This window comes from Zootoca vivipara, chromosome W (genome assembly GCF_963506605.1).
Source record: "Zootoca vivipara chromosome W, rZooViv1.1, whole genome shotgun sequence".
Taxonomy (NCBI): domain Eukaryota; kingdom Metazoa; phylum Chordata; class Lepidosauria; order Squamata; family Lacertidae; genus Zootoca; species Zootoca vivipara.
Window position 1 is genome coordinate 5,285,924 of NC_083293.1, and position 24,594 is coordinate 5,310,517.

Here is a 24,594-nt window from a genome sequence, read left to right on the forward strand (position 1 = left end):
TGGATCCTTGATTTTTGTGGTGCAAGCTGTACCCCTGGGCATGATATGTGATTTGAGGGTGAATTTGGGGGGGCCCATGCAAAAAGGTGAAGATTCGTGAGGATCCGTGAGGATCCGTGCTTCAAAACCACGTTTTTGGGCCACGGTGTCGCCAGGAAAATGTGGATCCTTGATTTTGGTGGTGCAGGCTGTGCCCCTGGGCATGATATGTGATTTGAGGGTGAATTTGGGGGGGGCCCGTGCAAAAAGGTGAAGATCCGTGAGGATCCGTGCTTCAAAACCACGTTTTTGAGGCACGGTGTCGCCAGGAAGCTGTGGAACCTTGATTTTTGTGGTGCAGGCTGTACCCCTGGCCATGATATGTGATTTGAGGGTGAATTTGGGGGGGCCCCGTGCAAAAAGGTGAAGATCCGTGAGGATCCGTGCTTCAAAACCACGTTTTTGAGCCACGGTGTCGCCAGGAAGCTGTGGAACCTTGATTTTTGTGGTGCAGGCTGTGCCCCTGGGCATGATATGTGATTTGACAGTGAGTTTGCGGTGGCCCAATGCAGAAATCATGAGGATCCGTGAGGATCTGTGGTTTTTAACCATGTTTTTGTGTCATTGTGGCCGCACGAAACAGTGGATGCGTGATTTTTTTGGTGCTGCCTACAGACTAAGACATACTCTACAGTATCATGTTGTTTTTTTATTTGAATGAAAAAATCATATGAATTCATGAGGATCCGTTTAAAATCATCTGGATCCGCGTTTTACCCTGACCCCACAAAAATCAAGGATCCACAGCTTCCTGGCGACACCGTGGCCCAAAAACGTGGTTTTGAAGCAAGGATCCTCGCGAATCTTCACCTATTTGCATGGGGGCCCCCCAAATTCACCCTCAAATCACATATGGGTAAATCCATGGTAACTCACGTTACATTTGACTTATGATTGCGACAATTAAGTAATATCTAAACATAGTAATTGAGAAGCAATCTTGAATAAAATAATTATGTATATAATACATACCTGGTTATTATAGAATCTTATTACCTTTTTTATATTAATTTCAAAATATGAAAAATAAAAATTATTTTTGTGTGGTAACTCACGTTACATGAATTGGACAGCTTAATTTTATGCACCCACTGTTTTTTCTTTTTCCTCCTCCATGATGAATTTAGAAAAAAACTTTTTAGGTAAGAGTATTACAGAAACCTTGCCTTTCATAGCATAGTGGTCTGGCATTTCTAATTTCAACGGTTATTAATTGAATAACTTTTCTCATGGTAACTCACGTTACATAACATGGTAACTCATGTTACTTTTCAAATCATAATTTTGGGCATTGGAATTCTATGAAGGTAAATAATTATTTTCTTGTCATTTAGGAAATTTTGACAAATATTTATTTAAACATGAATATTAGAGACAGTTTAGAATTAACTTGAATTAACCATAGTAGGTGGGGAAATTACGCCAATGACTTCACAGGTCTGCTTAGTTACTCATCACTATTTGTAGAAAGTATGGAGCAAATAGGTTTGTGTTTAATGATTTGGCCTGGTGTCATCTCCACTACTTTCACTTTGGAGACTTTAGTTGCTGTGGTGACAAACTGAGTGGCATTGGAAACTATTTGCTTTCTTGCTCTCACTGCATTCCAAACTTGACGCTTAATGGTCCCTCCTATGCCATCAACTGGGCCTTTGCCATGCGATGTAGCAAAGTAGTTCCACCTTATTCTTGTGGTGCTTTTTTTCAAGAGCAGCAATTGCAGCCACAACATATTTGTTCTTAAATTGTGAGCTCGGTCCATCAGACCATACATTAATTATGTCAACTTCTTTGGGAATCTGCTGCAAAATGAAATCTATGTAACACACCACTGTCTCCTTTGAATGATCTAGGTTGTCAGAAGCAAGAACCAATGGGTGGTGCTTCCCACTATACCACATTGAGCAAGTAAACAAGCTTACTTGGTTTTGTTTCCAGTGGGCACTTTGAATTTCATCCTGTGCCACACAGCTGTAATTTTCCGAAAAGTCAACCTGTATAAGTGCAGTCTTCTGATCAAAGTCTTTTCGTCCTACTGCTTCTCTCTGTTTTTGGTAGGCTGTGGCTTGTTCCCTTTTTATATAACAGTGCTGCATAAAGGTTTAACCCTTCAGTAGGTCGGTTGAAAAAGAAAAATATACCAAAACAATTCAAAACCGTCACAGTGAGCACTGTAACGTGAGTTACCATAATTGCGGTAACTCACGTTACACATTTTGATAGTGTTTGTAGGGCACAAAGTGTAACATAAAATTAAAATGTTTACATGATTACATTGCATCTACTGCCTAGAAGGAAAATGCAGAAAAGTTTAATTCTGAAGCTCCAATTCAGAAAGATATTCTAAAAATAACTTGCTTTGGTAACTCACTTTACAGCTTAATCATCAATAATTAACATCAATCAATACCAATTAAGAATGTAATTGGAGCAATATAGACCATTTGCAATTGAAAGATGACATTTTAAGCTTTCAATAGACATATTACAATCATTGTTTTCATGGTTTGAATAGATTTTATCTTACCTTTAATGTATGTTTAAATTCAGAAACAAAATCATTTGCAACATGTGCTACATTCAGGTGGCAGCCATTTTGGAATGAAGCATTCTGGGAACAATTTGTTTTGTTGCCAAAACACTTTGATATGTGTACACAAACATAACATGTAAAAAAATTATTAAAAAAACTTTTTACACAAAAAAATTTTTTCCACATTTTCATGGACTGACCCATATCATGCCCATGGGTACAGACTGCACCACAAAAATCAAGGATCCACAGCTTCCTGGCGACACCATGGCCCAAAAGCGTGGTTTTGAAGCACGGATCCTCGCGAATCTTCACCTATTTGCATGGGGGCCCCCCAAATTCACCCTCAAATCACATATCATGCCCAGGAGTACAGCCTGCACCACAAAAATCAAGGATCCACAGCTTCCTGGCGACACCATGGCCCAAAAGCGTGGTTTTGAAGCACGGATCCTCACGGATCCTCACCTTTTTGCACAGCCCCCCAAAAAACTCACCCTCAAATCACATATCATGCCCAGGGGTACAGCCTGCCCCACAAAAATCAAGGACCCACAGCTTCCTGGCGACACCATGGCCCAAAAACGTGGTTTTGAAGCACGGATCCTCACGGATCCTCAAGAATCTTCACCTTTTTGCATGCCCCCCCCCAAATTCACCCTCAAATCATATATCATGCCCAGGGGTACAGCCTGCACCACAAAAAACAAGGACCCACAGCTTCCTGGCGACACCATGGCCCAAAAACGTGGTTTTGAAGCACGGATCCTCGCGAATCTTCACCTATTTGCATGGGGACCCCCCAAAGTCACCCTCAAATCACATATCATGCCCATGGGTACAGCCTGCACCACCAAAATCAAGGATCCACAGCTTCCTGGCGACACCGTGGCCCAAAAACGTGGTTTTGAAGAACGGATCCTCACAGATCTTCACCTTTTTGCATGGCCCCACCCAAATTCACCCTCAAATCACATATCATGCCCAGGGGTACAGCCTGCACCACAAAAATCAAGGATCCACAGCTTCCTGGCGACACCATGGCCCAAAAGCGTGGTTTTGAAGCACGGATCCTCACGGATCCTCACCTTTTTGCACGGCCCCCCAAAAAACTCACCCTCAAATCACATATCATGCCCAGGGGTAAAGCCTGCCCCAAAAAAATCAAGGACCCACAGCTTCCTGGCGACACCATGGCCCAAAAACGTGGTTTTGAAGCACGGATCCTCGCGAATCTTCACCTATTTGCATAGAGGCCCCCCAAATTCACCCTCAAATCACATACCATGCCCAGGGGTACAGCCTGCACCACAAAAATCAAGGATCCACAGCTTCCTGTTTAGTCGTGTCCGACTCTTCGTGACCCCATGGACCTGAGCATGCCAGGCACTCCTGTCTTGCACTGCCTCCCGCAGTTTGGTCAAACTCATGTTCGTAGCTTCGAGAACACTGTCCAACCATCTTGTCCTCTGTCGTCCCCTTCTCCTAGTGCCCTCCATCTTTCCCACCATCAGGGTTGTGGTCGGTTATTGATTTTGTCATGATTTCTATTTCCGCTCTTTTTGTTATTAATTGTCTCGAGACCCATATAGCATCTATTCTACTGAAGGATTCGGATTATTAGAATCCGAATAAAACGTGAATTGTTCCTCCCTATCATTTTTATCCCTCCACGCGTCCACTAAGTCAAATTCCTCTATAAGCTCAAAAAAAAAAATTTGGTAGTCTGCCCGATCTTGATTTTTTCTTTCCTTTTGATCTGTCTTTTTCCACCGATACCACTCCGTTCCAATCTCCCATTAACACCAAATCATCGTTTATATGGTCTAATAATATCATTTGTAATTTTTTAAAAAAGGATCCTTGATTATTGTTTGGGGCATAAATGCCAACCAGCAATAGTTTTTTGTTATTCTTAACTATTTGCACCCCCAATATTATTCCCTCTGCATCCCTGAATTTAACTTCCGTCTCATACTTGGGATTGATGTACATTACTATTCCTTTCTTCTTTACTTTGTCAGACGCAATGAATTCTTCCCCTAATCTCTTGTTTATTAGCACACGCTCGTGTTTTGGGGCAATGTGCGTCTCTTGCAGACAAATCACGTCCCATCTTTTTTTCTTTAAGATATGCTCTATTTTATTTCTTTTTTTCTTATCGTTGAGGCCGTTAATATTCCATGAAATTATATTTAAATTCATTTTACTAATTGAAAACAGAAATATTCAACAGATTTTATTGATATCCTTACAAGATCATCTACAAAAATTCATAGAATTAAAATAGCAATTTTACTTTCCCTTCAGCTAGCAATACTACCCTCCTCCTCCCCCTGTTCTTCTTCCCTTTCCAGGTTCCCCTCACCTCCCAGTTCCTTTCTATAAGTCCTTCTGCATTTATCCATTTCGTCTACCGTCCTGATAAACTTTTTCCTATCTTTGATTGTAAAAGTCAGACCTTCAGGAAAAAGCCACTTAAACCTAATGTTTTTCATTTTTAGGGCATCAGTTAGTTCTTTATACTTTCCCCTCTTTTTCAGAATTCTTTTGGGTATTTCTTTGTACACAAACACGTTATGTCCCTCCATTGTCATTCTCCTTTTCTGCGCTATCTTATCTCTCAGAAGTCTTGAATTAAAATAAACCGGGCAATCTCCCGGACCCTTAAACTGCTTTTTTGGATCGGGTCTTACTCTGAACACCTTATCTACATCTAGCAACAGATCTTCCTCCTGCACATGTAGACCATCAGCTAATTCCTTAACTATTTTTTCCGTTATATTCTCTCCCGGCGTCTCGGGAACGCCCCGGAATCTCAAAACCATTTCTTTTTGATACAGCAATTTGGTCTAGCATCTCCTCGTGTGCCTTTTTTATTTCACTCATCTGTGCACTTGAACTTTCCTGGGTTTTCTTAAAGTCTCTGTTCTCTTGCTGCAATTTTTTGGTCATTTCTTTCAATGAATCTTCATGTTTGATCACTCTAGTGTCCAGTTCTGTCACTGTCTTTTCTATTGCCATGTTCTTTATTGTTAAGTCTTTCATTTGACCCGACAGCTCTGCGATCATCTTTGAATTCTGCTCTATCTTCAGGCCCATATTGTCTAATTTTTCATTGATTGTTTTGTTCATATTTACTATTAGCTCCCGAAGGTCTGCATTGGGGTCCAATTCAGCCGTTGACTGTCTTCTTCCTGTCAATGACGCTGTGATTGTTGTCTGAGATGATGTTTTCTATGTAGTTGTCATTTTTCTTGTTCTATTTTTGCAATATAGAAAATTAATAAATTGCTGTCCCAGTGTATAATCAATCTTTCCTGCTGATATTCCCAATATTTAACAGAGAAGGGAAAAGAAAAACGCCCATTTTATCTATTACAATACCTCAGAACCAATATTCCCCTTATTTAGAATCACTATCCCAAATTCATCAATTTTACAATTTTAATATCTAATAATTTGCTATGACCACTTCTTCTTGGTTTGTTGTTGTTGTTGTTGTTGTTTAGTCGTTTAGTCGTGTCCGACTCTTCGTGACCCCATGGACCAGAGCACACCAGGCACTCCTGTCTTGCACTGCCTCCCGCAGTTTGGTCAAACTCATGTTCGTAGCTTCGAGAACACTGTCCAACCATCTTGTCCTCTGTCGTCCCCTTCTCCTAGTGCCCTCAATCTTTCCCAACATCAGGGTCTTTTCCAAGGATTCTTCTCTTCTCATGAGGTGGCCAAAGTATTGGAGCCTCAGCTTCGCGATCTGTCCTTCCAGTGAGCACTCAGGGCTGATTTCCTTAAGAATGGATAGGTTTGATCTTCTCGCAGTCCATGGGACTCTCAAGAGTCTCCTCCAGCACCATAATTCAAAAGCATCAATTCTTTGGCGATCAGCCTTCTTGATGGTCCAGCTCTCACTTCCATACATCGCTACTGGGAAAACCATAGCTTTAACTATACGGACCTTTGTCGGCAGGGTGATGTCTCTGCTTTTTAAGATGCTGTCTAGGTTTGTCATTGCTTTTCTCCCAAGAAGCAGGCGTCTTTTAATTTCGGGACTGCTGTCACCATCTGCAGTGATCAAGGAGCCCAAGAAAGTAAAATCTCTCACTGCCTCCATTTCTTCCCCTTCTATTTGCCAGGAGGTGATGGGACCAGTGGCCATGATCTTGGTTTTTTTGATGTTGAGCTTCAGACCATATTTTGCGCTCTCCTCTTTCACCCTCATTAAAAGGTTCTTTAATTCCTCCTCACTTTCTGCCATCAAGGTTGTGTCATCTGCATATCTGAGGTTGTTGATATTTCTTCCGGCAATCTTAATTCCGGCTTGGGATTCATCTAGTCCAGCCTTTCGCATGATGAATTCTGCATATAAGTTAAATAAGCAGGGATTGGGTTGGGATTGGGAGGGGGGGTATTTTTTGTTGAAATGGAATATTATGTGAATATGGTTTTGTATTGTTTTTTCTTTCAATAAAAAAGCCCCCCCCTCTCTTTCACTTTATGTCTCTCTCTCTGTCTGTCTGTCTCTGTCTGTCTCTCTCTCTCTCTCCCTCTGTCTTTTATCCCCAGGACCATTAAATCCCAACCTCTTCTTCCTCTTGTGACACTCTTTAGTTCACTTCCATCTGGAAAGCTGCTGCCAGTCAGTGTAGACAATACTAAACAAGATTGACCAATGGACTTAGTATAAGGCAATTCCCTTGTTCCTCTAAACAAGCAGCTAAGCAGTTTACATTAAATAATAGGATGAATGGTTGACTCAGTGGATCATGTACCTGTGAGTACCATATTTGCAGTTTATCAGGTAGCATGGCAGAGGACATTGTGTCGCAGCCACCCCGGACCCCAGCAATTGACAGCATGTACACTGAACAAAACTGACAGGCTACTTTGCTGAAGGTTGGGTCTCTTGAGAGCATACTGGTACCTATTGCCAACACAGAGAATCACATTATTTGGGCGGGGGGGGGGCAGAGGGTGATCTCGCCTAGGGCGCAAAAAACCCTAGCCCTAGCCCTGGAGACATTGCACATATTTTTGTAACTCAAGAAAATCTTTAATGAAAAAATTACTGTGCTACCTTTTCACTGCTCATCAGAAAGCTCTGACACAGCTGTTTCTTTTGGACATGTGCGTTTATTTTCACACTTTGTTCCCAGCCGCCTTAATTGTGGTGTCCGTTTACATTCCAACGGTTTGTGATGCTCCTCTTGGATGTGTTGTCATCGAGAGCAATCTTCAGGGGCCAGCCATAGACCTGATGTGCACATCGGCAAGTTTTTGCTTCGTGTGTTATCAACTACTTTAATCACCTGACGTGCAGAGGTGACTAAGAGGAGAGGCATGTAACCGTGCACTTGACAAATAGCCTTGGAGGCTAAAGATTGATCCGGTCCTGCATTCCTGGACTTCCCCCTGCTTTGTGTTTTGTAAGGCAAGCCTGCTTTGTCACCATTCCTGATCACTGCTGATATATAAAAAAAAAAAAGATTCCTGGAATCATAAAATCAAAGGATGTGAAAATGTCATCTCAGCAGAAAGGGACGTGTCTTTTAAACAGGCACGCCTGAGTGTTGTAGAACAGCGGTAGGGAACCTCTGGCCTAGAAGCTGAATGCAGCCCTCAAGGCCACGTCCCTTACCAGCCTTGCCCCACCCACTTTTACTTCTGGCTCCTCCCATCACGGGATTGCAGCCCCCAGTCTATAAAAGTATTCCATCCCTGTTGGGTTGAGAGGCTGTGTTTGTTTCCATTATTGCATCTCTGCACTGCGGGGGGAATGTCACTGTCAAATAATCTACGCCTCACTGGAGATGTAAGAAGAGGCAGTGCAGTTCAGTGGTTGGAGTGCTAGGCTATGTCCGTGGAGACCTTGATTCGCAGCCGCACTCAGATGCAAAGTTTGCAGGCTGTACGTTGCTGAGCCAATCACTATCCTTCAGCCTAGCCTACCTTGGAGGACTGTGGTGAGAATAAAAGGTGTATGCGAATAAAAAATGAAGTGGGTGCACACCTTCCCACAGTTGTCCCCCCCTCCCCCCCCCCACACATTGTAATCCTTCACAGGTTTACTCAGTCCTGCTGAATTGAAGAGATTTGCAGGTTACGTCTGCCACTGATTGCAGCCTCAAGAGTTCTGGTTTCATTTGCCCTTCTCTGTCCTGACCTGCTGCCCAGGCACTTGGCCTGCACTTTTCCAGGCATCCATTGCAGCCGCAAGCACCTTTGCCTTCCCTTCTGCTTTCTGACCTTTCAGCAGGTGTCTTGCTCAAAAATTCCTCTCTGTGGAAATTCGGTCCTTGCTCCAGCAAGCGGCTCCTTCCGGCCCCATTGCCACATCAGCCATCTGGAAACAACTCACACCTTCCCACAGTTGAAATTAGAGCCTTGGATTCTTTGATCTATTGCCATGTGCAGTATTTTGTTTCTTCCTTTGCTTAGGGATTTAAAAACCACTTTCCAACAAGTATTTCTGAGGTGCTGCACAACAGAAGCAAAAAAAAGCAACAAAAACCCCAGCAGCATACATAGATATATTTTTAAAATTACATTTATATCCCTTCTTTCCTGCATAGAGCTGAAGCTGTTGTATGTGGCTATCTCTACTCCTCATTTTATCCTCACCACAACCCTCTGAGGTAGGTTAGGCTGAGAGAAAGTGACCAGCCCAAGGTCGCCCAAGGTCATTTAGACCTTCATGGCTGAGTAGAGATTTGAACCCTGGTCTCCCAGGTCCTGGTCTGACACACTTGATCTTCCAGGTATAACAATCTAAAAAAGCAGATCTTAAAAACACCAGATTGCAGGTCCTGTATACCTGAAGGAGCGTCTCCACCCCCATCATTCAGCCCGGACATTGAGATCCAGCACCGAGGGCCTTCTGGCGGTTCCCTCATTGCGAGAAGTGAGGTTACAGGGAACCAGACAGAGGGCCTTCTCAGTAGTGGCACCCGCCCTGTGGAACGCCCTCCCAGCAGATGTCAAGGCAATAAGCAATTATTTTACTTTTAAAAGACAACTGAAGGCGGCCCTGTTTAGGGAAATTTTTAATGTTTGATGCTGTACTGTTTTTAATATTCGGTTGGAAGCCGCCCAGAGTGGCTGGGGAAACCCAGCCAGATAGGCGGGGTATAAATAATAAATTATTATTATTATTATTACACGGATCCCATATTCTATACAACATAAAATACAGGGGAGACTGGTCTATTGGGGCAAATGGGTCGTTGTCGCACCAAGCTTGATCTACTCTTAAGACAAGCCACCAGCCTGCATTTGGAGCTGCATCTGTACAGTTCCATCGCCTCACCTCAAAAAGTGTGTTGTAAAGTTCTAAAGGTTCAGAAAAGAGCAACTAAAATGATCAACGGCGACTCCTTTCTAAGGAAAGGCTGCTGCATTTGGGAGTTCTTGGTCTAGAGCAGGCATCCCCAAACTTTGGCCCTCCAGATGTTTTGGACTACAATTCCCATCATCCCTGACCACTGGTCCTGTTAGCTAGGAATCATGGGAGTTGTAGGCCCAAACATCTGGAGGGCCGCAGTTTGGGGGTGCCTGGTCTAAAGAAAAGGCAAGTAGCAAGTGACACATGATAGAAGTTCATAAAATTATGCGTGCTGTGGGAGAAAGTAAAGAGAGAGAAGTTTCCTCTCCCTCTCTCATGACACTAGAATTCGTGGACGTCCAATGAAACTGAACGTCGGAAGATTCAGGGCGGATAATATAAAGTCTTTCTTCACACAGCACATTGTTAAACTATGGAAGGGGGCAGGGATGGCTGCCAACTTCGGTGGTTTTCAGAGAGGATCAGACCCCTTGGTGGAGGAGAAGGCTTTCAATGGCTACTAGCCATTATGGCTGTTTACTGCCTCCATGATCAGTGTCAGTAATGCTTCTGAATGCTAGTTACTGGAAACTGTGGTAGGGGAGAGTTTGGGTCTCCTCCTCTCTCTTCCCCCTGAAGGTTCAATGGGGAGAAGGGGGGTGCATGGGGGTCCCTGTTCAGATCATGCATGGGGGGGGGGAGACCCCCAAGTCTGGGAGCGGAGAGTCATGGCGGAGGGCAAAGGAGACGCAGCAGCAAAGGGGAGAAATTGCAGGCGTCACCTGAGGAGTTTGGGCGAAAGGGGCGGAAAAGGGGAGAAAAAGGCAGGGATGAGGGAAGTGTCATTCGGTGTAACACGGAGGGATCAAGGAGGCCCAAACAAGCCGGGGAAGGAAGGGGGGCGCTCCTTGGCTCGCTCCGTCCTTGCCTGGAGGTCATAAAGTACCTTTTGCTGCTTCGTTCCTGTGCTTTAGGCCACAAAATGCAGGTGTAATGGGGGGGGCTACAAATTCCTTGACCTGGTGCAGAAATCACTTCCAAGCAATCCATTGCCATGGCCCAATGGAAGCTCTCAGTCACTGCAAACATTCCAGCAACAATATTGAAAGGAATTCTTCCCCGCCTGCTGGATTTCTGCCTGCCAGAAGGATGAAGGACGTAGAAACCCAGCCAAAAAGGGGGAGGGAGAGCAATAGATTCTGCTTCTCTTCCTCACAGATTGGCATAACCCCAGGGCACCTTAACAGGAGACACTTTGGGGTCTTGGCAGGCGTGCCTATAACTTAAGGAACACAGTCAACAGGTCTGCCAGCCAGCCATGACTGACTGCATAAGAGGCAACTCCGAGGGCCGAGGTCCCTTTGGTGCCCCCCATAAAATATTTGAGGCCCCTCCCCCAGTTAATGGCCATGGTCTGCGCAGCTGCATCTTGTGATCAGTTTTGCAGGGCGGGGCTTCCTTGGGTCCAAGGGAGTCCAATTAAATCCTTAATTAACTGAGATTCTGCCCCCTAACATAAATCCTGGCTATGCCCATGCCTGCCCTCCCCCATATTCCTACTCTGCAATTCTCTGCTGCAAGTTTGTGCAGATTTTTAGGTGCAGGTTGGGTGCAAGGGCTGCATAGGATTGCAGCCCATCTTCTTTTTTAATTTCTTTTAAAAATTCATTAATAATGCAATTTGGTTAAGGAATATTGGCAAAAGATAATAAAGGTAATTTCTGGATTATCCCAAATAAACATAGAAATTAATAGGGACTTGCTGTTTTCGGGAATACTGGGTAATTACAACGTAAAAAGTAACAAGCAAGAGCTGTATAAGATCATGATTTTAGCCGGAATGGCAATTATTGCTCTAGGATGGAAAGGAAAAGCTAAATGGAATATGGAAAAATGGAACAACTCTGTTTTTGAATATGTACAATCAGAAATATTTGCACAGATAGGAGTTGAGGATAGATGGGAAAGTAAATGTCAAAAAATCACAAATAAGTGGGCATTCTACAGGAATTGGGTAGAAAGGGGAGAAGCCAACCCGAATATACAGGCAAAAAGGAAGAGACTGTGTACATGGTTAAAAGATATGAAGAAGGAAGGCCCGGTTATGGGGAGGGTGGGAAGGGAGGGGGAAAGACTGGGGGAAACTGTAAAGATACGGGGAATGAACTGTTGTTATGTCAACCTTTATAAGAATCATATTAAAAAATTCAATTAAATTTTTAAAAAAGTTTCCTGTTTTCTTTTCCCAAGCAGAGATAATGTGTAAGCGTGGTGTCAGCTCCCTTAAAAAGTCAACAACTCTAGGGAACCTTGGGGTTCCCCCCCCTTAAAAAGATTGACAACTATGGGAAAGGGGGGGGCGCCAGAAGGATCTTTGCACCACGGTGCCGGATATGCTTAATACGGCCCTGCCTCTGAGGCTCCCTTTGCTTCTTCCTCTCTCCCAGGACCCTGCAGCTTGTTTTGGCTCCTTGACTCCTCAGGAAGGACAAAAGAGACGGATCCTGCAAACCTGGCGAGGATGGAAGGGGGAAGGTGGACGGTTGACCTGGTGAGGTTGTCTCCTGCTTCCCTCCCCACAACCTCTGAGCGTTCCCTCCCAGGGACCTCCGAGAGATCGGGTGAGTCCCAGGGGCATGGAGGGATGGAGCCAGAGAGGTATTGGGGCTTGCTCATCTTGGGGGTGGGGGGAGGCAGGCAGGCGGATGGAGATGGAGAAGGGGAGCACCTTGTGTCATCTGCAAGCCATTTGAGCTAGGAATACATCACAGCTCCCCGGCCACCGCAGCTCAAAATGTCTAAAACCAGTACTGTGATCTGGATGCCCTACCAAGGTCAGACAACTTACTGATCTATCGCGCAGCACTAGAAGCCATGACTCTTTAAAGTGACCTGATCCTGCTTTGCAGATTGAACGTAGATGGGGCCACTGTGTGTTGCCTTTCTCTTTCCTTTTTGGAATAGCCTTTTATTTGCTTTTAAAAACAAGCAACATAGGACCACTAAATGATATAAATATGTAGACCGAGTCTTCTTGTGTCATTTGTATATCTCAAAACTAACAGAATAAATTTGCAGGAATATCTATAACATGATTCATCATTACTGGTCAGTTATGAGTTCTAAATTCATGAATTGCTTTAAACTAAAACAAAAAAAAACCGAGGAAACAGCAGAGAGCAAATAACATTCAACATCGCATAGCTGAATGCCTAGTCAGGAGCTCTTGTGGCCGTTGTGCTTAGATTAAGTGTGAGTCATAGTCATTTGTCCTCTTCTGTTAACAATGAAACAATACAGAGTTGGTCTTCTCCTGAACATGGGAGGGAACAGGTTTAATGTGAAAAAAGTGATTTGCGTATAAATTTAAATTTAGTCCAATCAGATTGAGGCAACAGCTGTTGGGAAGTGCGTTGGTGAAGATGTTGCTGTTTGTTTCACCGACAAAGTTGGATGATAATATCCATTTTTAAATTTCATACATACCTCTATGTGATGAACCTCCACTACAAAAAGTTGTAGAAGATCAGATTTGTTTTTGTTTTTGTCTGTATTTGGTTGACTAAAGAGATGACTGACCTTGGGGATGGAGTGGATTCCAGGATTGAGCCAAACAAAATCCATTTCCAGATGAAAGCCAAGCAATACATCAGTTCATACTAGGAGGGGGGGAAAGCAGTGGGAATTAATTATAGTAAGGCTTCACATCTAACATTCTTCAGTTCTTCCTCTATCACAGGCATTCATTAACTTTGTTCAATAACCTGGAGCTCCATTTCTTCCTGAGGTTCTAATTAGCTTCTCTCTTCATTGCAGATGGTGATGAATTGGAAGGGAAGAACAAGGGGGACCACAACAGAATCCACATAGAGGAGAAGCCAAATAAATATTCAGAGTGTGGAGAGAACATCCGTCAGAACTCCCAGTCCTCTTCTCATCAGAGAAAGAGGTTCCTTCAGAGGAATAGTCTCACTTCACACGAAAGAACACAGAGGAGGGAGAAATTGTATCAGTGCAGAGAATGTGGAAAGAGCTTCAGTTTCAAGAAGAATCTCACTTCCCATCAAAGAATTCATACAGGGGAGAAACGCTATCAGTGCTTGGAATGTGGAAAGAGCTTCAGTCACTCTAGCCATCTGACTTCCCATCACATAATTCATACAGGGGAGAAACCCTATCAGTGCTTCGAATGTGGAAAGAACTTCAGTTGCAGCACATCTCTCACTTCCCATCACAGAATTCATACAGGGGAGAAACCCTATCAGTGCTTGGAGTGTGGAAAGAGCTTTCGTCTGAGCGCCTATCTCACTTCCCATCACAGAATTCATACAGGGGAGAAACCCTATCAGTGCTTGGAATGTGGAAAGAGCTTCAGTAAAGCCTCAAATCTCAAGACCCATCAAAGAATTCATACAGGGGAGAAACCCTATCAGTGCTTGGAATGTGGAAAGAGCTTCAGTTACAGTGGTGTTCTCACTTCCCATCACAGAATTCATACAGGGGAGAAACCCTATCAGTGCTTGGAATGTGGAAAGAGCTTCAGTAACAATGGTGATCTCACTTCCCATCACAGAATTCATACAGGGGAGAAACCCTATCAGTGCTTCGAATGTGGAAAGAGCTTTCGTCTGAGCGCTGATCTCACTTCCCATCACAGAATTCATACAGGGGAGAAACCCTATCAGTGCTTGGAATGTGGAAAAAGCTTCAGTCACTCTAGCCATCTCACTTCCCATCACAGAATTCATACAGGGGAGAAACCCTATCAGTGCTTCGAATGTGGAAAGAGCTTCAGTTGCAGCACATCTCTCACTTTCCATCACAGAATTCATACAGGGGAGAAACCCTATCAGTGCTTGGAATGTGGAAAGAGCTTCAGTCACTCTAGCCATCTCACTTCCCATCACAGAATTCATACAGGGGAGAAACCCTATCAGTGCTTGGAATGTGGAAAGAGCTTCAGTCAAGCCTCAAATCTCAAGACCCATCAAAGAATTCATGCAGGGGAGAAACCCTATCAGTGCTTGGAATGTGGAAAGAGCTTCAGTCAGAGGGGACAGCTCACTTCCCATCAAAGAATTCATGCAGGGGAGAAACCCTATCAGTGCTTGGAATGTGGAAAGAGCTTTAGTCGCAGCCAACATCTCACTTCCCATCACAGAATTCATACAGGGGAGAAACCCTATCAGTGCTTGGAATGTGGAAAGAGCTTCAGTCAAGCCTCAAATCTCAACACCCATCAAAGAATTCATACAGGGGAGAAACCCTATCAGTGCTTGGAATGTGGAAAGAGCTTTAGTCACAGCCACCATCTGACTTCCCATCAAAGTATTCATCACAAAACCCATTGAGCATCTCCACCCTCATCGTTCTGCCCGGACACTGAGGTCCAGTACCGAGGGCCTTCTGGCGGTTCCCTCGTTGCGAGAAGCCAGGTTGCAGGGAACCAGGCAGAGGGCCTTCTCGGTGGTGGCGCCTGTTGTCTCTGTTACTATATAAGTCCCAGTTTTCCCCATTCCTTGTGTTCTGGCTCTTACCTGTTCTTTGAAGTAAAGAGATGTTGTACCAGATCCTCGCCTCCTGCTTCTTATTTGCACTGAGCTGAAATCACTGAAGACCCACTACAGAACAGCGCCCGCCCTGTGGAACGCCCTCCCATCAGATGTCAAAGAAAAAAACAGCTACCAGATTTTTAGAAGACATCTGAAGGCAGCCTTGTTTAGGGAGGCTATTATTATTATTATTATTATTATTATTATTATTATTATTATTATTATTATTATTATTATTATTCTCATGCCCAATTTGTCCCCTGAGCATCTTATATTCCGAAGAGTTTTTGACCCACTGTTTCCTCCTCTCTCTCTCCTCCCTGCCTTGGCTCCCTATTGGCTCCTCCCTATTGGCTGCTCCAGGCTCCAGCCAAGGCCCGTCTCTGTGGAAGTAATTCCTGAGCATCTGGCATCAGGTGTTGCTACTGTTTTGTGCCACAACTAGGAAAGGACCAATGTGCGAATCCAGTTATTGGATTGGAAGCTCATGTACAGATAATCTGCAACAGTGGGCGTAGCCATGATTGGTTTTTTGTGGGGGGGGGGGGCAGATCCTCAGTTTGCTTTGTACTTGTATTGATTTTTATTGATTTGGGGGCGGCTGCCCAACCCTGCCCCCTGGCTACGCCCATGCTTGCAGCCTATTTGATTGGTTCTTTTTTGAAGCAATTTTTCCTTCAGAAAAAAACGAGGCACAGGAAATTCCCTCTGTAGGTGGGGGGATGACTGAGTACTGGGATAATATTGGCTCCTTCCTCTTTGAAGCAAAATGCAAAATATAGAGGCTGCCACAAGCTCACAGAATGCAAGCCTTGTGGTTGGTGGGGAACATGAAGAGCCTGTCATTTCCAGTTTTGCATTTAAGCACAAACATAGAAATTAGAGTGTTGGATTTCACATTTTACATGGCCGGCAAAACCCAGCCAGACGGGCGGGGTATAAGTAATAAATAATTATTAATTATTATAATAGGTTTAGAATCAACATATATGTTTTTGGATAATAATATCACCAAGACATTAGATAAATATATATGGAATTGGAATCGTTAACTCTTATAATGATATTGTGTAATATCATCATCATCATCATCATTACTTAGTGTTGTCCAAATACCCTGATCTTTTAAAAATAAAAATCTGCTTTAAAATAATAATAGTAAACAACTGCAAGGTTGGACCCCAAAGAACATCTAGTCCCACCCCTTGCAATGCAGGAATCTTAGCTAAAGAATCCCTGACATTTGGCCTTCCAGCCTCTGTTTGGAAAACCTCCAAGGAAAGCAACTCTGTTCCTGGTGGTTTAAAAACAGAGATTGGGGAAGGAGTGTTTGCTGAGACTGAAGATCCAGAGGACAATTTAATTTCCTTTTACTTCTTAACGCAGGAGTGCTGGAAATGAGTAAAATCAAGGGGTGGGTGTACATAACAATGAACTAACTCATGCCCAGGTTGGGAAATGGTGCATCAGCCCCGCAGCAAAAGGGGTGAAGTTTCCCAGCCTCAGTTGTGGCGCCTGTGAAATGGGTATATCACAGGGAGGCTGGATTCAGAGGGGCTTCAAGTCCATGCAGGTGAATAAGAAGCAGGGCTGGGAAGGGGACAGGCTGGGCTTTGCACAGGGCTGGAGGGCCTGGTTCTTCTTCTAAGGGTGGGGTGTCATATTGGGGGTCTCCATACCCTGGAGAGATGGAGAGTCTACTGCTTTCGCAACGGAGCCATTTGCTCCCAAGGGACTGGTGTCTCTCTCAAGTCCCCTCCTAATATTGAAACACACTTTCAGTCCAGCCATCTAAGAGCAGGGCACGAGAATCCAGATGCAGCAGGTAAGAGCATCTTAAGCAGACCGCCACTTTCCAACTGAGTACATTCCCGGGCACAATTGAAAATGTTGGCGCTGACCTTTAAAGCCCTAAACGGCCTCGGTCCTGTATACCTGAAGGAGCATCTCCACCCCCACCATTCAGCTCTGACACTGAGGTCTAGCGCTGAGGGCCTTCTGGCAGTTCCCTCACTGCGAAAAGTGAGGTTATAGGGAACCAGGCAGAGGGCCTTCTTGGTAGTGGCGCCTGCCCTGTGGAACGCCCAGGTGATCAGGCACTCCCATTTCTTTAAGAACCTGCCATAGTTTGCTGTGGTCGACACAGTCAAAGGCTTTTGCATAGTCAATGAAGCAGAAGTAGATGTTTTTCTGGAGCGCTCTAGCTTTCTCCATAATCCAGCGCATGTTTGCTATTTGGTCTCTGGTTCCTCTGCCCCTTCGAAATCCAGCTTGCACTTCTGGGAGTTCTCGGTCCACATACTGCCTAAGCCTGCCTTGTGGAATTTTAAGCATAACCTTGCTAGCGTGTGAAATGAGCGCAATTGTGCGGTAGTTGCAGCATTCTTTGGCACTGCCCTTCTTTGGAATTGGGATGTAGACTGATCTTCTCCAATCCTCTGGCCATTGCTGAGTTTTCCAAACTTGCTGGCATATTGGGTGTAGCACCTTAACAGCATCATCTTTTAAAATTTTAAATAGTTCAGCTGGAATATCATCACTTCCACTGGCCTTGTTATTAGCAGTGCTAGTTCTAAGGCCCATTTGACTTCACTCTCCAAGATGTCTGGCTCAAGATCAGCAACCACACTACCTGGGGTGTATGAGACCTCCATATCTTTTTGATATCATTCCTCTGTGTATTCTTGCCACCTCTTCTTGATGTCTTCTGCTTCTGTTAGGTCCTGTCAGAGGGCCTGATGTGGCTACTCTAGAGTAACGACTCCAGCATGGTCTTTTTAGGCTTTTATTAAGTGCTGATTATTTACAGTGTTCAGAGCGGTTAATACACATCCTTAAGGTGAGGTGTCAGAACCTCCGAATGGCGATTGGCGCGTTTTCTTCCAGCATAGAAGCTTTGGTAGACCCAACCTCTTCCCCCTACGTTTGCGTCGCAATTCGGGAGTTGGGGGGATTGGCCTTCCCCCCGTGCGCCCAACTTCCTGTCCCACCTGGGGCATGGGCTCCGCAACCTTGCCTGAGCCTCGGACACCACTTCCTGACTCTCCGCTGGAGGCAGAGCTCTCCCTATTCTCTCCAGCGCTTGGGGATGGGCTGGAACTTAAGTTGGGAGGGACTTCCCTGTATCCCTTGTCCCTCACAGGTCCTTTCCACTTTTGTCCTTTATTATGGTAATCTTTGTACGAAATGTTCTTTTCATATCAAAAAATCGAGGCCAAAAAATCAAAAAATCGAGGCCCCGGCTTCTCCTCACTAACAGGCCCGAAATTGAGGCCCAAACAGTGCAAGCAACCGGGAGACCCCCGCTGGGCCGGAACGGCCAGGAAAGGCGCGGGGAGGCCACCGAATGCTCAGCGCCAACTGTGGGACCCTCAGAAAGCGCCGGGGTGGGCGCAAGCCCCCCGGACGGCAAAGCTCCCTCCCGGACGCAGCAGGCGACTGAAAAACAGCCGCGGAGGCCAACAAAAGTAGTGGGAGCCACCCCCACCCCCCGAAAAACTGGGCGTACACCCCGGAGCAGCCGCCCGGGCCGTCCAGGAGCCAGAATTAGGCCACTGGGCCCTGGCAGCAGCAGCGCTATTGACGGGGGGAAATTAGGAACCAAACGGCAGGCGCAAAAAGCGCGCGAAAACAGGGTGGGGAGGGATCCGCACTCCAAACACAAGCTTCGGAGGGGGTAAAGGAAGAAATACCCCCCACACCCCCCAGCCGAGCCCGGGCTGTAAAGGTAAAAAAAGGGGGGGGGACTTTGGCTTGGGGTTTGGGAACCGGGGGGGGAGAAAATTAGGGATAAATTAAGGATCAAAGGGATGGGGGGAGGGTTAGGGTTAGACAAGGAATAAAAGCCCCCCACGCGCCGCTGCCACCGAAAAAGGCCGAATGTTCTAGCGCCCGTTTATTAAACGGGCTGAATGGCACTAGTATCCAATATATTGCTACTGGGTTCCGTCCCCCCAGCAATATCTGTTATCATTTCTTCACTAAGCCATAAGGGGGTGCTGTCTCACTTCATATTAAGCCTTGTGATTATTTTCTTCATCAAAGAGGCTTACAACAAGGATAGACAATCTCCTTTCCCTTATTTCCTATAGGAGCTGCTGTTTCCATTCCGCTTTCATTCTCACACGCTTCTTTTCCTGAAACAAAACATTCTCTTTGTGTTTAATTTCAAGCAAGCAAACCTTATACTGCCCACACATGGAAACTGTGTTTTAGACAGAAAAAGCTATGGCTGGAGGCAGCAGTGCTTCTGAATACTAATTGCAGGGAAATGTGTAGAAAGAACAGTGCCTTTGTGCTCAGGTCCTGCTTGTGGGTTTCCCAGAGGCATCTGGGCGGCCACTTTGAGAACAGGATGCTGGAATACAGGGTCCATTGATTGATTGATCCAGCAGGGCTCTTAAATTCTTAGGGCAAACTCCTACATTCCTGTGTCTAGATACTCAGATTGTAGCTCCACCTTTCATTTCCCCAAATGCTTGGAGCATCCCCATCAACTATTTTACCTAAGGACCCAAAGCTAAAAGGCCCTGCACTGAGAAATGGCAACACTTCAACTTTTTGTGGAGATCTTTGAGAGACGGCAATCACTCTGGGAGGATAAGAGAAGGTGCTTGAGTTTGCAGTTTGGGGAAGAGTTCTGGTCTTGCAGTGTTTCTCTGAGCCTAATGTATTTTAGGGTTGCCATACGTCTGGGTAATCCAGGACATGTCCTTTTCTTTGCAGAGGGCAACATGCCCATCCTTGGAGATTTTTATATTTAAAAGGAAATGTCCGGAGATAGGGGGTTTTGGGGGGAGGGGCTTGGGCACAGGCTGAGGTGTGGGTGTGGCCTCCTCTGCACACCTCAGCCTCTTACTTCTAGCCCAAGCTGTAGAAAGAGGCACTCGGGTGCGCTGGCAGGGGCCCTACATGCCCACAGCCGTGCACCTCTTTCCCTGGCCTGGCCTGGCAAAGGCTCAGGCTGTCCTTCCCCCCCCCCCCCCCTCTTCAAGATACATATGGCAGCCCAAATGTATTTGCTTCCTATCTTACCTTCTCCGCCAACTCCCTGTATTTCAGAATCGGTTGTCTTTCTCTGTCCTCTTTCCATCCACCATGTTTCTACAGTTGAAAATTGAATCTCCCTTCTGCTTCACTCCCAATATTTATATTACAATTTATTCATGCATAAACCACCTTTCTGGAATAACACGGGTCTGCCAAATGGTCTCTTCTCTTGGATTCAAACTGTGTTCTTTACCATGCAAAAGGGAGCTTCCTCTTCTCCCCTCTTTCTGGGCAGGTCCTGCCCCTCGGTTTGTGTAACGATCGGTGCCAGCCAGGCTACAGCCGGAAAAAGAAGGAGGGGCTGCCATTTTGTTGCTATGACTGTGCTTCATGTCCAGGTGGAATGATTTCAAATCAAACGGGTAGGAGACACCATCTGCTTTTTAAAAAATGATTCCTAGTCTATTTCAACCGTCTCCCATTATTAATAGTTCAGTACTCCTAAACAGAACAGGAGTTGCACTCACATCTGGAAGAAAGAAGATGGACACAGAGAGTTGGGCAAACGAGAGCCCCAACTTTAACCTTGACAAAGTAGATCCGTGGAAAATAAAAAAATTCCTTCAGTAGCACCTTAAAGACCAACTAAGTTTTTGTTTTGGTATGAGCTTTCGTGTGCATGCACACTTCTTCAGATACAGTGAAATGGAACTTTCCAGGCACTTATGTAGAGAAGGGGTGGGGAGGGGTGGGGGGGATCACTCAGAAGGGTGGTGGAAATGGGTGATTGACTGACTGATAGCTGTTGATGACCGGAAACGACTGCAAATGGTTTTGCATGAAAAAGCAAGGGTTGAGATGGCTGAAGATCGCTTATCATGTATAATGAGATAAGAATCCGATATCTCTGTTCAAACCAGGTCCCTCCATGGTTTTGAGCTTGGTGATAAGTTGCAATTCAGCAACTTCTCTTTCCAGTCTATTTCTGAAATTCTTTTGTAGTAAGACAGCTACTTTGAGATCTTGTATAGAATGTCCTGGGAGATTGAAGTGTTCTCCTACTGGTTTTCTGTCTTCTGGTTCCTGATGTCAGATTTATGTCCAACAGTGCCCTTCAGCTCTCTATATTGGACAAACAGGCCAAACCCTACGCCAAAGGATAAATGGACATAAATGGAGGAGCTGGATAAATGGACATAAATGTGGAGCTGTCGTCATCATGAACAAAACTGATTACATTCAGGAGGCCCACAGACAACTTTCCAATACTGCCTTTTACATGAAATTGGACTCAGACCCCACACAAGCATACAAAAAAGAACTGAACAAGATTATTAAGGAGCTACCCCTACACATCCAAGAACAGATCCTCACAAACACACCAGCGGAACCTCGGCCAGGAACTTTCTATCTTCTACCCAAAATACACAAACCAGGAAACCCAGGACGCCCCATCATCTCAGGTATTGGCACCATTACAGTGGGTGTTTCCGGCTATATGGACTCTGTTCTGAAACCATATGCTATCAGTGCTCCCAGCTACGTACGTGACACCACAGATTTTCTGAGGAAAATACAATATTTGAACAATCTTCCTAACAATACTATACTAGCCACTATGGATGTGGAATCTCTATATACCAACATCCCACACAATGATGGTTTACAAGCCATAAGGAACACCATTTCAGATAAAACCACAGCGGACTTTGCTACCAAACTCTGCCACTTTGTCCTTACCCACAACCACTTCAAATTTGGTGATGACCTGTTCCTCCAGATCAGCGGCACAGCCATGGGCACCCGCATGGCCCCACAGTATGCCAACATCTTCATGGCAGATTTAGAACAACGTTTCCTTAACTCCTACCCACTCAAACCTCTCCTGTACCTGCGATACATTGACGATATTTTTATTATCTGGACACATGGACAACAGACCCTGGAAACCTTCCACCAGACATTCAATGACTTTCACCCCACCATCAACCTAACAATGAACCAATCTATGCAAGAAATACATTTTTTGGACACTACTATAAAAATACAGGATGGACATATAGACACCACCTTATACAGAAAACCAACTGACCGACAAACATATCTACATGCTTCTAGCTACCATCCCAAACATACCAAACAATCCATCGTATACAGCCAGGCCTTACGTTACAACCGCATCTGTTCCGACTCTACAGACAGAGAATCTCACCTAAGAGATCTACAGCAAACCTTTTTAGAACTAAAATATCCACCTGATGAAGTTAAACAACAGATCAACAGAGCCAGACAGATACCTAGAGAGAACCTGCTGCAAGACAGACCCAAAAAAGAAAATAACAGAACACCACTAGTCATCACATACAGCTCCCAAGCTAAAACAGTACAACGCATCATCAGAGATCTACAGCCTCTCCTGGACAATGACAGCTCCCTTTCTCAAGCTCTGGGAGGAAGACCTTTCATTGCCTACAGACAGCCACCCAATCTTAAACAACTCCTCACCCACAATAATACAACCACCAGACTTAACATGGACACTGGTACCAGAGCCTGCAATAAACCCAGATGCCAACTTTGCTGCCACATACACCCAGACAACACCATTACTGGCCCCAACAACATCCAACATACCATCTCAGGACTATTTAATTGCTCATCCTCTAACATTGTGTATGCCATCAAATGCCAACAGTGCCCTTCAGCTCTCTATATTGGACAAACAGGCCAAACCCTACGCCAAAGGATAAATGGACATAAATCTGACATCAGGAACCAGAAGACAGAAAAACCAGTAGGAGAACACTTCAATCTCCCAGGACATTCTATACAAGATCTCAAAGTAGCTGTCTTACTACAAAAGAATTTCAGAAATAGACTGGAAAGAGAAGTTGCTGAATTGCAACTTATCACCAAGTTCAAAACCATGGAGGGACCTGGTTTGAACAGAGATATCGGATTCTTATCTCATTATACATGATAAGCGATCTTCAGCCATCTCAACCCTTGCTTTTTCATGCAAAACCATTTGCAGTCGTTTCCGGTCATCAACAGCTATCAGTCAGTCAATCACCCATTTCCACCACCCTTCTGAGTGATCCCCCCTCCCCATCCCCACCCCTCCCCACCCCTTCTCTACATAAGTGCCTGGAAACTTCCATTTCACTGTATCTGAAGAAGTGTGCATGCACACGAAAGCTCATACCAAAACAAAAACTTAGTTGGTCTTTAAGGTGCTACTGAAGGAATTTTTTTTATTTTACTTCGATCCAGACCAACACGGCTACCTACCTGTAACTAGATCCGTGGAGATTGGCATGGATCATGTCCAGTGTTTTCTGCCTGCTCCCCACCTGCCACAGCTTACGAAGTCAGCGAAGACTTGCCTAACCCTCCATCCCCATAGTTTTAGGGCTGAGAGCCAGAAAAAGGAGCAAATGTCTATAGGTTAGCCCAGGCATCCCCAAACTTCGGCCCTCCAGATGTTTTGGACTACAATTCCCATCTTCTCCGACCACTGGTCCTGTTAGCTAGGGATCATGGGAGTTGTAGTCTCAAAACATCTGGAGGGCCACAGTTTGGGGATGCCTGGGTTAGCCCCTGAATACTATCCAGTGAATCTCACCTTACTGTTTTGTACAGTGTACCACTAAGAATTGTGACTCCAACCACAGCCAATGCTCCTGATCCCTAACACCAGGTGAAGTACAGAATGATGAAAACTGCCAGCATCTTAGGCAATCAGAACGAAGTGAAATCTCCTACAACTATAAATGACTATATTTTCCCAACCCCAGGTATTATTTTGGACAAAGATTACTTGACCTAGTAAGTGAGAACTGTGTGTTGCAAAGGCCTTTTGTACATAATGCCTCAGAGGGAGGAATAGAATGCATGTGAGCAAGAACTCAAATTCTGCTCCTCCAAGATATCATAGTGGGCTTCTCACCCGACTTGAACAGCAAAGACCACTTGATTCGGAGGAGCAAATAAGAGTCAACTTGCAACATTGATGCCTTTAATTGTTGCATTATTAGAAAATGCAGGCATTTGTTGGAAGAAAACCGGCCAAGGAAATCCCTTGTGTGTCCCAATTCTTATCTTTTTCATACTCAGTGTTTTCACCCCTTTCTTGTCATTGTCTATTTATATACAGCATT

At 44.9% G+C, this 24,594-nt stretch overlaps 1 protein-coding gene across 1 annotated transcript in view; it reads left to right on the forward strand.

The window, feature by feature from the left end:
• Nucleotides 1-12,345: 12,345 nt before the first annotated feature.
• LOC132591449 (zinc finger protein 850-like) overlaps nucleotides 12,346-24,594 on the forward strand; it is a 125,240-nt gene continuing 112,991 nt past the window's right edge. Inside the window, exons 1-2 of the mRNA XM_060270048.1 lie at nucleotides 12,346-12,514; nucleotides 13,710-15,191. Of these exons, the coding sequence (XP_060126031.1) occupies nucleotides 12,415-12,514; nucleotides 13,710-15,191 (1,582 nt within the window). The 5' untranslated portion in view covers nucleotides 12,346-12,414. The remainder of the gene's footprint in view (nucleotides 12,515-13,709; nucleotides 15,192-24,594) is intronic.